General features: G+C 34.6%; 1 protein-coding gene across 1 annotated transcript; it reads left to right on the top strand.

Annotated features, from left to right (window-relative positions):
- Positions 1-544: 544 nt before the first annotated feature.
- LOC145062488 (uncharacterized) lies at positions 545-2100 on the top strand. The gene is made up of 4 exons (XM_079010089.1): positions 545-955; positions 1012-1089; positions 1153-1402; positions 1484-2100. The coding sequence occupies exons 1-4, from the start codon at positions 545-547 to the stop codon at positions 2098-2100; spliced, it is 1356 nt and encodes a 451-aa protein (XP_078866215.1).
- Positions 2101-14289: the final 12189 nt, after the last annotated feature.

Here is a 14289-nt window from a genome sequence, read left to right as displayed (position 1 = left end):
AACATGAGAGTGATGAAGAAGCAGATGAGTTAGATGTCATTGACAATGATGCTTTTGATTCCATGGATGAGGATTCTGATTAGGACAGGAAAAGAAGAGCAGTTTTGAAACAACTAAGTAAGGAAAAAAGTTGTTCTTTAGGAGAGGTTCATAAGTGTCATTTTAAAATAGGTCAAAAGTATAACAGTAAGCAGAAGTTGAAAGAGAAAATTAAAATGCATGCATTGGAAACAAAAAAGAATATTGCATTTAAAAAAATGACAAATCCAGATTGAGGGCCATATGTAATGGAGTTGTGGCATTTACTACTGATGGAGTTGGTGGACCTACCCAAGCCGAAAAAAGTAAAGGGAAAAGTAAAGAAAAGGACAAACAAGGTGGGACAAGTCAGGAAAAAGCAGATTCTTCTTTTCCTTGGATGTTACATGCCTCGAGGTCTACAGATGCAAGCAGTTGGTACATTAAAACATATGAAGACAAACACACTTGTATGAATACAAGGAAGGTGAGAGTTGCAACAGCGAAGTTTATGTCCAAACAAATCATGGATCAGGTAGAATCCAACCCTACTATCCCAGATAAAGCTCTCCAAGAACAATTACAGAAGAAGTATGGAGTGGGTTTCTCAATTCATAAAGTTTTTAGAGCTAAATCAGATGCAAAAAAGATTGTAGTGGGTGATTACAAAAAACAGTATGAAGTTTTGAGAGACTATATCCTTGAGTTGCAGTCAACCAATCTTGATACCATATTCAAATTAGAACTTGGAGATGTTTCAGAATCTAATTTGGTGAATTGCACTTCAAGATGTTTCAAAAGAATCTATGTTTGTCTAGGGGGGATGAAGAAGGGATTCAAAGCTTGTTTAAGAGATTTCTTGGGGCTAGATGGGGCTCATATGAAAGGCCCTTATCCAGGCCAGATCCTAACTGCAGTTGGATTAGATTCCAAAATGGCATATACCCACTTGCATATGCCATTGTAGAGATTGAAAACTGTGAATCTTGGAAGTGGTTCCTTAAATGTCTTGGTGATGACTTGGATCTACATGATATGTCTAATTTCACTTTTGTTAGTGACAGACAAAAGGTAATGGTTGTTTATTTATTATTTTTAATGTTTATTTGTTAATCATGTGTAATTTGTTGCCAGGGTTTGCTACAAGCAGTTAGTCAACTGTTCCTATGTGCTGAGCATAGATTCTATCTCAGACATATACATGAGAACATGAAGAAACAATGGAGAACTAAGGAATATAAAGATCACCTTTGTGATTGTGCCACAACTACAACAGTGTCAGAGTTTAACCATTTCATGCACCAATTCAGTTTATATGAAAAATCAACATATGAATGGTTGAAGTCAATACCACCACAACATTGGGCAAAAAGCCATTTCACAGGTAAGCTATTATGACCCTTTTACCCTTTTACCATTTTACCCTTCACATAACATTATGACACTTTTACCCTTTTCTATACAGGGAGAGCAACCACATACATGATGTTAAACAACCTTTGTGAGGTGTTTAATGGCAAGCTAGTTGATGGGAGAGACAAACCAATTATTAGCTGCTTGGAGTTTATTAGGGAATATATGATGAAGAGGATATGCAATGTCCTCAAGGTGCAGCAAAAGTGTGTAGGCTCACTCACCCCAACAACAACAGAGATCATGGAGAAGAATGAAGCAGCTTCTACTCAGTACATTGTAGAATGGTGTGGTGATGAAAAATACCAAGTCAAAGGCCTATGGAATGATCAACATGTTGTTGATATGCATGAAAGGGTATGCAACTGCAGGAAATGGGAATTAACAGGTATCCCTTGCAGACATGTGATTTCTGTGTTGTATAACAAAGCAGATCATGGTGAGTGTGTACACGAGCTCCATACTTATGTCCACAAGGTGCACTGGCTACAAACTTGGAAAACTGTATATGGGTACAAGGTGGAACCAATTAAAGGTCGAGCACTGTGGCCTAGAAGTGAGTGTCCAATGCAGATCACACCTCCCCCACACCGTAATCAACCTGGGAGACTCAAGAGGAAGAGAAGGCAATCTATGGAGGAGAAAAGTCAAAGTAAGGGTCAAAGTTAGAGTCAAAGGTCAAATGTTGGTCCCAGTGAGATTCATGGTCATGGTCCACATGGTAGTGGGAAACTAACAAGAAAGTTTGTTAGTGTGACTTGTAGTAAGTGTGGAAACAAAGGGAACAATTCTAGGACATGTAAAGGTCAGGGAGGGACTTGATGGTCTATGTTGGTTTTATCTTTTGGTTTGACTGTATTGAACAACTTTGTTTTGATTCCTAGATGCAGGATGTCTTTTGTTGCAATAACTTTGTTTTCAATTAATTTATGACATGTATTTTGAAGATGGTAATATGTATTATGTCTTTAGTATGCTTTTGTGTTAACTACATATGGATGCATTATATGTTATCTTTAGAAGGTTATGTATGAACAATAGAACAAATCCATAATTGGTCAATAGATACCAAATTTTCATTAACCATTACTTTTCATTACAACAATGTTCCGCATTAGCAAAAAAAAAAAATACTTAAACCAGACACATATACCCCTATCCTATTACAAAAGATAACCACAATCAACCTGTGGACTTACATCAAGGACACCAACACAACAACAAAAAGAATCCAACTATAGACTAGGTAATACTTCAACATAGTTGCTTGTTCTTTGATCTTCTCCCATTGCTTTTTCATGCTTGCTTGCTTGTTGTTTTATATCATCCATTGCTTTTCGTAGCTTATTGATTGTCCTAAGCAGCCCTAGTATTATAACTTTGGAACGAGCACACATGGGTTCATCATACCACCCAATAAACCCACATGATGAATTCTTGAAAAAAAGAGGAAAGAAACATTAGATCATCAGGAAGCAGTCTTCAAAATAAAGTTTGACACACTTACCGGGTCAGGACATCCCCAAAATCGGCGCCCTGGGTTGTTATTTATCCACGATGTCCGAACTATCGCCCACTTTCTGCAGAAGCACAGCACCATTGTCAATGGAGAAGATGAAATCACAGGGGGGTGATCGATGGAGAAGATGAAATCAGAGAGGGAGTGATAGTTAGGGCTTGTTGCTGGAGACGAGAATAGAGACGTTGTAGTCTCTTTATGGACTAAATAATAATAAAATAATAAAGGGGCTAGATGAATGGACTAAAATACCCTTAAGTGAGAGGGGCATGGGTAAATTAACGGGAGCTTGGTAACGGCTGTTAAGCCATTGGACTAAACTCGCAACAAATAGAAACTATTGGAGCATCTTTGCAAGCCAAACCCATTTTGGACCAAACATGTTAGTTTTGACATACCACAGGGACCATTTGTGCAGTTTTGTCATTTTATTAATTAATTAATTAAGTGTTTTAATTAAAAGACAATTAATAATCCATAGACAGGTTTAAATTTAATTTATTAAAAGATTAAACCATTAGTATTTTAAATGTATAAAATACATCCTTATACTATATAAAATTAAAAGTCTAATATATTATATATGTATAAGGAAAATGTCAGTCTTACCGTTAGTAGGCCTCATTCATGAAGCTAGTCTATAAGGGGTGTTTAAGGAAGCGGCCGGTAAAATGACTGCCATTAGGTATCCAATCTTACCCACCGCACCCTTGACTAGTGGAGGGTCGTTAACCGAATGGGTAGGGTAAGACACAAACCCTCATTAAAAGTATAATGAATATATATTAAGTAAGTAAATGATTTTATAAATCCCCAATCTTAGTTACTATAGGAAAAATATGAATTTGATGCTAACCCATGAAATTGCACATTGCACCATATTGATCGTTAGTGGAGCATGTGTAGTTAACCGACACACTAATATGGGACTAATGAAGGATGGAAATGGGTAGCTCGTAAATTATCATTGATTGATGGAGCGTGTGCAGTTAACCGACACATTGATTAGATGATAAATGACATCGAGAGTACCAAGCTAATTTGCATGATTATTCACACCTTGTTTGTGATCCTCAGTATCCCAATCACAAACTTGAAGGGTATAATCGAGATTAAACATACCATTGAAAAGTTCAATGAATCTCAAAAGATCTAGGAATTTCATCTAAAACCTAATTCGTTTAAAATTTTGTTTTTGTGGTGGAATTGGCAAATTGTCATTACCTACCGACATATAATTTACAATTGGATTACGGCATCCCTATTCTGAAATGTGAATTATTGTGTTGGTTCCTAGCCTTAATATTTCATTTGGGTGTTATATTAAGGATTTAATCAACTAACTTGAATTTATCCCCTTTTGTAGATGTCTAGTTTTGACAACTATGGTCTTCCTCAATCCTTTGGAAAAGGCATTCCATTCGAAGATGATATTCCACATGTCGATGAACGTGAAAGATCATTCCCTTCTTCGTGCAAAGGAGGAACTAGAAATCATACTTCTCTTCCTCCACCTCCTCCAGTAATTCTCCCTGACCCACAATTTCATTGACTTGAAATGTTCAAGGTCACTCAAGCCCTATTGGCAAGCACACACCAAGATGGAAGGTTTGTGTGTGCACACGTCTTGGAGATGAAGTCACACATTGATAGACTAGGGATGTTGGGTGTCTTTTTCCTGAGGAAGTTGCCCGTTGACTTGGTTCTTCAGTCACTCCACGAGTCGTATAGTCATTTTTTTAAAGACTACTATATGACATAACATGACATGACCCTTATTGATCTAACCTATTTGCTAATTGCTGATAAATCAGAAATGATTTGGCACACCGATCAAGCAAATTTGATTTGATATCAATCTCCCAAACTTCCATGGACATTGACAAGGGCGACATTGGAAGTCCATAAAGGTTTTCTCTTCCCAATGGAAAGGGATCGTCCAAGGTCAAACTGTTTGACCAAACAGTAAAGAGAAAGGCTAAGTCTTAGATTGTCCAGTGTACCATTCCAATAGAGTCCATTTCTTTCTATTGCCAAGAGAAACGACATTGGATGCGAAGCTACCGTATCTACTTGAAGGATCGCAAGGATGGTAAAGTAAAAATGTGTGACTCTACTCCAGGTAAATTCACTATCTAACTCTATTAAGTTCCTATTTATAAATTCTTAATACATGATGTGATAAGATTGCATTTTGATGTTTTTTTGGATCGAAGAAAAGAAAGGAAGGTTAAAGGAAGAGTAAGCTGAGTCTGATCATGAAAAGATGGATTTCGACCGCATGATTGGATGACCAGATTTTTGAGCTGCTTAGGAGTTATGATGGATTGCTTATGAATATTAGTGACATAGTTTTCATTAGTAGTTGCATTGTAAGGACAAGTATTTCCGCAATTTTATAAATAAAGAAAAATTTTGATTTTAACTTATTTTATGTTTCCTTGCAATGACATTTGTGAAAATTGTTGTTTGCAAGTTTCTATTAATAACAGTGTTGAAAATGTTTAATTCTTAATTATATATATCGATTGTGGAAGTGTCGTAATTTTCTAAGTAAGGAAATATTATGATCACCCAAGTTTCAATTGGACAGAAACTTGGAATCATATGATTTGAATTATGTGATGTATGAAAATCTTGGTACTTCGGGAAATTAGGACTTATTCTTTGTTCACATGTAGATGTGAATCAACTGAAGGACTTAAGGATCTGGTACACATTGATGTGCGCTAGTTAAGTCCACATAAAGAACGATAAGACTTTTCGTCATGATTTACTAAAAGTTTAGTAAATATGGTTATGCTTACAAGATTAAGTGTGATTCTGATCATTGAAAAAGTTTCAATGTATAGCAGAACAAATAAGAAGAATCAAATTAGGCAGAAATATAAAAGTTTCTCCAAGATGAAAGGAAAGGAGTAATTTAGTATCGTGTTTGATGATCATTCTTTTGATTATGAAACCATGTCACAATTGATCCACTAAGGACACCTTGGTGCATTTATATGGCTAAGAAGAGGAACCAAGAATTGTTGAAATGGTTAAATCAAGAAGATGAGTTATACTTCATTTCAAAATCGAGTCTTAGAGTCATACACCAAGATTACACCTTGAGTGACATATCTAAAGTAGGTTTATAACACCTCATGAAATGTAGAGTAGAAATGTTTCTTATTCTCACACATTTGAAATTGGTAGTTGTGATGTTTTGGATAAAATAAAGACCAACGAAGACCAATTGTATGAAGTGTTTTCTTGATAAGAATCTGTACTAACTCTTGAATATTTGTTTTTAAGGAATGTTCCTTGATAAAGAGTCTTATAAGTTAAGAGGTCAGTGGGAGTCTTAATGGTCTTCAAAATTTTCAAGAACTAATCAAGAATAAACCTATTGTTCATCACTAGCACACGACTTGAGGTTTGTGACCTTTCGTGTTGACACATTCTTGTTTCTGTGCCCATTCAAGTTAGTTATTCTATACATGGGAGTTATATGAGTTCTCATTTGAATGCAAAAGGAAACGCACCTTGATCAATGGAAAGTACATTAATCCGTAGGGGTGAGAAACACAATAACTTGGAAGCAATGGTAGGACCCTTGTGCTACCAAATGGAAAGAAATTAAGATTGAACAAGTTCAGTCCATATGAGCTTGGATTTGTCATAAACCTTATCTTGTGATTATAGTTATGAAAAATTCGCATGGATAGGAACACATACACCATAAAATCAAAGTGGTAAGAAGTTTCTCTCTACTTCATGAAAATAATTGTGAGGAAACACTTTCACTAAGTAGATTTAAAGAGATAGCAGTTGTGTTAATTGCATTCTTAAATTCGATTATGATTACGTCATCCCTCTTCATAGTTCGAATTGTGAGAAATGGAAAATAGTCTGAACATTTGGCACTTACTGTTGTAATTTCTGGAATATTTTAGACACACGTATGAGCTATCTAAAGAAAGGAGTATGAGTTTGAGAAGCCTAGATAAAGTCTTATTGAAGCAATGCGTATCAAAAATCTGAACTTTGGTCAGAAAGTGAATAACTATTGATTTATAGAAGTCCATATGATTTCTGGGAACATGTCAAAGCTAGTGGGAGCATATGTGTTATGCTAGTAAGGACATAATTATTGTGCTAGTGGGAGCATAATAATTATGATAGGTGTTGCTAGTTAGCAATGTTATTTATTGGAAACAAAGTTTTGATTTGCAAGTTGCAGAGTTTGAAAAGTTGTTTTGCTATAGTAAGGGAGTTGATACTTAGACTTTATGTCGAATCTAAAAGTTTAGAATTAAGTATTAGTCAAACTTTTTCATGAGCATATATGAATTGCAAGTTGAAAAATGTTTCAGCGTTGGAAATTCCATATATGGAAATATTATAACGACACATTGGTAAAGTCTCATATCTTAATTATCAATCGTATCCCTGATGCTTCGGGTATAGGATCGATCGCTTGTGTTATAATATTCGCATATAAAGATTTTCCAAATCCCTAAGGCATTAATAGGGAAAAAGGACCAGAACAGGATATGACTAAAGTGATTAAACAACTATCAAGTACGATCTAACGTTCAATAAGGATTGGTCGCTTGGAAGTATAGTAATGGATGGACCATATTCACATAACCATGAATAGATGGGATTCTATTAAGAATGAATTGTCATATGGAAAATATGGAAATTTTTCCATAATGGGGGTTTTGGATATTAAGAATCTATTGTTGGATTAGTGTCTAAGTTTATTACTATATTTGGTATGTACTTGACCCGATTGGCATGGTCCATTTGGGTTGCATGGCATCATGCATTTGGATAGACTAAAATGAGAGAAATAACATTTAAGGTTTATTAATGTATTATCAGTTCTAATATATTAATAAGATTATTTAATTAGTATTGATGAAGAATTAACTTGGAATTAATTAAGTGATCAAAAGGAGACTAATTAAATATATGGGTTGATTGTGTAAATCGTCCATACTTGTATAGTGGGCTAATACCCCATGGATTATCAAGTTGGGCTAAAACCCACAGGATGCTCCATGGTGTTTTTGTACCTATGGATCATGGAAATGAAAGGCCATGACAATTAGGGTTTACATGGTGTAACCCTAATTGTGACACACTATATAAGCATCTTATTCTTCCCAAAATCGGACACCAAGAGAGCACTATGAAGTTATGGTGAAGACTATCCGATTTCATGAAGTGTCTCATTTCTCTCTAAGTTATTCCAAGTATATTTGATGTTGTGTAAACCATTTGAGGTGTCACACTTGGGGAACTAGGCTCTTGAGCTCCATGGAATCAAGCTACATCAAAATAGGTATGTATTCTATCTAGTGTTGTTATACTAGTACTTATGATTGTATGCTAGCTAGGGTAATACCTTGGATGTGTACCTAGGTGTGTTAATGTGCTCATAACCCAATAGTGGTATCAGAGCCTAGTCTTGTTTTCTTGTTATGCTTGCAAAATTGGCTGAAAAATCGAATTATGTTGATGTCTGCTCAGCAGACTCGCCGAGTCCACGAAGGACTCGACGAGTACAAGGCTAAATTCATCCAACTCGCTGAGTTGGTTCATACACTCGACGAGTTGGACCCCCAGACAACATATCTTCGACTGTTTTGGCTGGAATTGGACTAGGAACATTACCCTAAGCTGCTTTTCAACTTATAAACCTGTTTTGATGTGGTAATGTTCATGCTAATCCAATTTCACAGATAATTGTCAATAGATTCATGTTTTGTATTAGTTTAATGGTTAGGCTAATTACATGAAATAGTTTGATTAAATTATCTTGTTCTTATGACTTTCTTAGATTAATAGAAAAGTTATGTGAAATTATTGTTTTCAATCCAAATTAATATAAGAGTTGATTATAAAATGTGTTTTTGTGACTTGTCCTCAAGTTATATGAAAAGTCACATTTAAGATTCATAGAACTCATAAATATTTCCATAGGTTATCAATAAACAATAGTCATATTCTTTTAATAGTTTAAAGTCATCCATAACTTGTCCTCAAGTTATGGAACTTGAAGAGTTTTTTGAATTAAAACTACTTTAAACACCTAAGTTACGAAATTGAATTGTTTTGAATAGTTTAAAAACATGCCCTCAAGTTTTGGAATTTGTAAAGTTTTCCCTTATGAATAATTTAATTCCAAGTTAAGCCCTTAGAATTTTAAAAGTTAAAATTCAACCCTTACACTTTATAGTATTATATGTTAATATATATATATATATATATATATATATATATATATATATATATATATATATATATATATATATGTATGTATAAGAGCAAGTCAGTCTTACCTTTAGCATGCCTCATTCACGAAGCCGGTCTATAAGGGGTGTATAAGGTTATTGCTTATAAAATGATAGTTTAATGGGTGTCCACTCTCACCTACCGCTTCCTTGACTGGTGGAGGGTCGTTAGCCGAACGGGTAGGACAAGGACAAGAATTCTCCCGTCATTAAAAGTATTAATGAGAAATATAAAGTAACTAAACTTTTATAAATTCCCAATCTTAGTAACTTTAGGAAAATGTGAATTTGGTGCAAACCCATGAAATTACACTTTGCACTTTGTTTAAGTCAGTTAGTGGAGCGTGTGTGGGTAACTGGCACACTAACCTGGATTTAACAAGGTAGGTAAAAGGTAACTTAATGTTTATCATAGTATCAGTGGAGTGCTTCTGGTTAACCATCACATCGATTTAGGGTTAAATTATTAAGGGTATCAAGTATATTTGCATGGTTATTCACACCTTGTTTTGTGATCCTCAGCATCCCATTCCCAAAATTTGAGAGGGGACAATGAAGATTGAAATGTGCCATTGAACAGTTCAATGAATCTCAAAAGATCTAGGAGTTTCAAATCCAAGTATAACCTAATTAAATTATTTCGTTTTCATGGTGGAAATTGGTGAATCATCATTCGCCTACCTTCAAATATTTTATAGTTTGGCTTACGACATCCCTCTTCCAAGTTACGAAACTATTGTGTTGGATCCTAGCCTTAATATTTCATATTAGGTGTTATATTAAGGGCTTTAAATCAACTATCTTGAATATCACCCAAAAGATGTCTAGTTAAGACATCTATGATCTTCCCAAATCTCTTGGAACTTCACTTCCTCCACCTCCTCCAATTATCCTCCCTAACCTACAAGTTCAAGGTTACTTAAAGCCTATTGGAAAGTAAGGTATATGTGTGATCGCATCTTGGAGATGAAGTCACATATTGACAAGCCGGGAGAGTTAGGTGTCAAAGTCTTAAGAAAGTCAGATGTTCAATCACTTTCTAAGTGAGTTCCTTTGGGACTATTATGAAAAAGACTATGACATGACCCTTAATGATCTTATCTATTTGCTTGCTGTTGCTAAATCAATAATGATTTGAGGACTAGTAAAGCAAATTTGATTAGGAGATCAACTTCCCAATGGACATTGACAATGGTAACATTAGATATCTAGAAAAGCCTTCTATTCCCAAGGAAAGAGATTGACCATAGACAACTCGGTTGATCAAATGATAAAGAAAAAGGCAAGTCTAAGATAGTCCAGTGTACCATTCCCAAAGAGTCCATATGTTTCTATTGCCAAAAGGAAGGGGCATTGGTTGCAAAGATGCCCTAACTACCTGAAAGATCTAAGAGAAGGTCTAGTCAAAAAACTTGACCTTTACTTCAGGTAAAGTCCACTATCTAACTCTGTTAAGTTTCTATTTTGAGATTCTTATTACATTATGTGACTGGGTCACATGTTGATGTTTGAAGAATCAAAGAAAAAGTGAAGAAACTTAAAGGAAGTATATGCTGATTTTGATCGTGAAGATGGATTTCGATCGCATGCTTCGGTGATCATAATTTTGAGTTGTTACTTAGGAGTTATGATATATTGCTTAGGAATAGATAACAACAACTTTTTCATATGATTTTGCACTGTAAGGATAAGTGTTTCCGCAAAGCTTTAAAATAAAAGGAAAAGTTTTGATTCCATTTATTCTAAGTATCCTTACAATGGCATTTGTGAAAAATTATTGCTTATATGATTCCATTGATAGCAATAATGGAAATATGAATTTGATTCTTTCATTTGTGGTAGTGTCTAAATTTACCAAATAAGGAAAGATTCTCATTACCCAAGTTTTCAGTCTGATAGAAACTTGGAATCATACAAGTTGTATAGTATGATGAATGAGAATTTTCACTTTTGGAAAATTAAGACTAATACCTTGTTCACATTTGTATGTGATTCAAGTGAAGAACTAAGGGATCGAGTACACATTCTTGTGCACTGGTCAAGTCTACCACAAAAGATCGATAATATTAATCGTCATGATTTACTAAGGTTTAGTGAATAAGGTTATACTTAGCAGTGTAAGTATAATTCTGAAACATTGGAAGAGTTTCGATGTATGGCGGAACGAATAAGAAGAATCAAATTAGGCAAAAGGATAAAAGTTTCTCAAATCTGAAAATATGGGAGAGTACTTTAGTATCTTGTTTAGTGATCATCTTAATGATTAAAGAACCATATCACAATTGGTATTCTAAGGACATCTTAGTGCGTTCTTATGGCTAAGAAGAGGAGTCATGAATTGTTGAAATGGTTAGATCAAGAAGATGAGTCATACTTTGTTCAAAAAAAATTATTAGAGTTATACTCCAAGATTGTAACTTCAGTGACATATCTTAGAGAAAGGTTTATAACACTTGTCAAATGAAAGAGTAAATTGTGTTTCTACTCTTGTATATTTGAACTTGGTAAGTTGTGATGTTTTGGATAAAACAAAGACCAACTAAGGCCAATTGTGTGAAGTGTTTGTCTTGATAAGAAATCCACACTATCTCTTGAATATTTGGCAACATAGTCTTATATGTCAAGAGGACAGTGGGAGTCTTAAAGCTCATGAAAAAACTTCAAGATCTAATCAAGAGTAAAAACTTGTAGTTTATCACTAGCACACGACGTGAGGTTTACAGCCTATCGTGTTGACATATTTCTATTTTGTGACCATTCCAGTGCAAGTTGGTTTTGCATATGAGTTCTGAGAGTTCTCAGTTGATTGCATAACTGTTGGATTAATGTCTAAGTCCATAACTATAATTGGTAAGACTTGACCCGACCCGACATGGTCTATTTGGGTTGCATGGCATCATGCATTTGGATAGACTATAATGAGAGAAATAAGACACTTATGGTTATTAATATATTATAAGTTCTAGTATATTAATAATAAGAATAATAAGATTATTTAATTAGTATTGATCAAGAATTAATCTAGGATTAATTAAGCGATCAACAGAAGACTAATTAAATATATGGGTTGATTGTGTAAATCATCCATACTTATATAATGGGCTAATGCTCCATGGATTATCTAGTTGGGCTAAAACCCATATGATGCTCCATGGATGCTCCATGGTGTATTTGTACCCATGGATCATGGAAATGAAAGGCCATGTCAATTAGGGTTTACATGGTGTAACCCTAACTATATATGCATCTTATTCTTGACCAAAATCGGCCACTAGAGAGAGTAAGAAAGGGCTAGCCGATTTTCATGAAGTGTAGAATTCTATTAAGTTATTCCAAGTGTATTTGGTGTTGTGTGAACCATTTGAGGTGTCACACTTGGGGCACTAGGTACTCAAGCTTCATGAAGACTTTCTACATCAAAGAGGTATGTATTCTATCTTGTTACATTCATTGTTTTGTATGCTAGATTAGGATAATACCTTGGAAGTTCTTATTTGCATGTATAATAGAGAAAACATAGATCCAAGGTATTTAGGGTTGCATGTACACATAGAAGTGTTAGAATGCTCAAAACCCAACAGTGGTATCAGAGCCTAGGCTTGTTTTTAATTATACTTGATGCAAATTGCTGAAAAATGCTGAAAAACTCGATTTTCTGGCTTTCTGGGCACTGGACTCGCCGAGTCCACTGATGAACTCGCCGACTCCATGAGTAAAATCATCCTACTCGCCGAGTAGGTTCATGCACTCGACGAGTAGGAGCCCCAGACAGCATATTTTCGAGGCTTTTGGCTAGAAATGGACTAGGAACATTACCCTAAGTTGTTTTTGAACTTATAAACTTGTTTTTGATGTGGTAATGTTCATGCTAATCCAATTTCAAAGATAATTGTCAATAGATTCATGTTTTGAATTAGTTTAGTGATTAGGCTAATTACATGAAAAAGTTTGATTTGAATTATCTTGTTCTTATGAGTTGCTTAGGTTAATAGAAAAGTTAATTGATTATGTGTTTTCAATCCAAAATTAATCTAAGGGTTGATTCTAAAATGTGTTTTTGTAACTTGTCCTCAAGTTATATGAAAAGTCACATTTAAGTTTCATAAAACTCATAAAAGTTGGCAATGGTTACAAAAGATGAAGAGTCTTGTCCATAAGTTATGGAGGTTCAAGAGTCACTTCATTAAGTAATAAAATATGTAACCTTAATTAATTCCATAAGTTATAAAACAAAGAAAAGTTAATTCTTTTATTAGTTTAAAGTCTTCCATAACTTTTCCTCAAGTTATGGAACTTGAAGAGTTTTTGGATTAAAACTACTTTAAACACATAAGTTATGGAATTAATTAGTTAAAATTCAACCCTTATACTTTATAATATTATAAGTTAATATATATATATATATATATATATATATATATATATATATATATATATATATATGTATAAGAGTAAAGTCAGTCTTACCGCTAGTACACCTCATTCACGAAGCCGATCTATAAGGTGGGTATAAGGTTGTTGCCTATAAAATGGCAACTTAATGGGTGTCCACTCTCACCCACCGCTTGCTTGACTGGTGGAGGGTCGTTAGCCGAACGGGTTTGACAGGACTATAATTCTCCCTTCATTAAAAGTATTAATGATAAATACTAAGTAACTAAACTCTTAATAATACCCAATCTTAGTTACTTAGGAAAATGTGAATAAGGTGCTAATCCATGAAATTACACTTTGCACGTTGTTTAAGTCGGTTAGTGGAGCGTGTGTGGGTAACCGGCACACTAACTCGTATTTAACAAGGTAGGCAAAGGGTAACTTAATGTTTATCATAGTATCGATGGAGCGTGTGTGGTTAACCAACACATCGATTGAGGGGTAAACACTTAAGGGTACCAAATAATTTGCATGGTTACTTCACACCTTGTTTTGTGATCCTCGGCATCCCAGTCACAAAACTTGAAGGGCACACTCGAGATTGAAACATGCCATTGAACAGTTCAATGAATCTCAAAGATCTAGGAGTTTCAAAAACCAATTAAAACCTAATAATAC

This window comes from Lactuca serriola, chromosome 1 (genome assembly GCF_051521515.1).
Source record: "Lactuca serriola cultivar US96UC23 chromosome 1, Lser_US96UC23_V15, whole genome shotgun sequence".
NCBI lineage: Eukaryota > Viridiplantae > Streptophyta > Magnoliopsida > Asterales > Asteraceae > Lactuca > Lactuca serriola.
This window is presented reverse-complemented; position numbering and strand designations above follow the sequence as displayed.

Bases quoted from the DNA above. Each gene is read 5' to 3' on its own strand.
- LOC145062488 (XM_079010089.1), top strand. From the start codon at position 545: ATGGATCAGGTAGAATCCAACCCTACTATCCCAGATAAAGCTCTCCAA. The intron at 956-1,011 runs GCATATACCCAC...GAATCTTGGAAG, and splicing joins TTGGATTAGATTCCAAAATG to TGGTTCCTTAAATGTCTTGG. The intron at 1,090-1,152 runs GTAATGGTTGTT...ATTTGTTGCCAG, and splicing joins TTGTTAGTGACAGACAAAAG to GGTTTGCTACAAGCAGTTAG.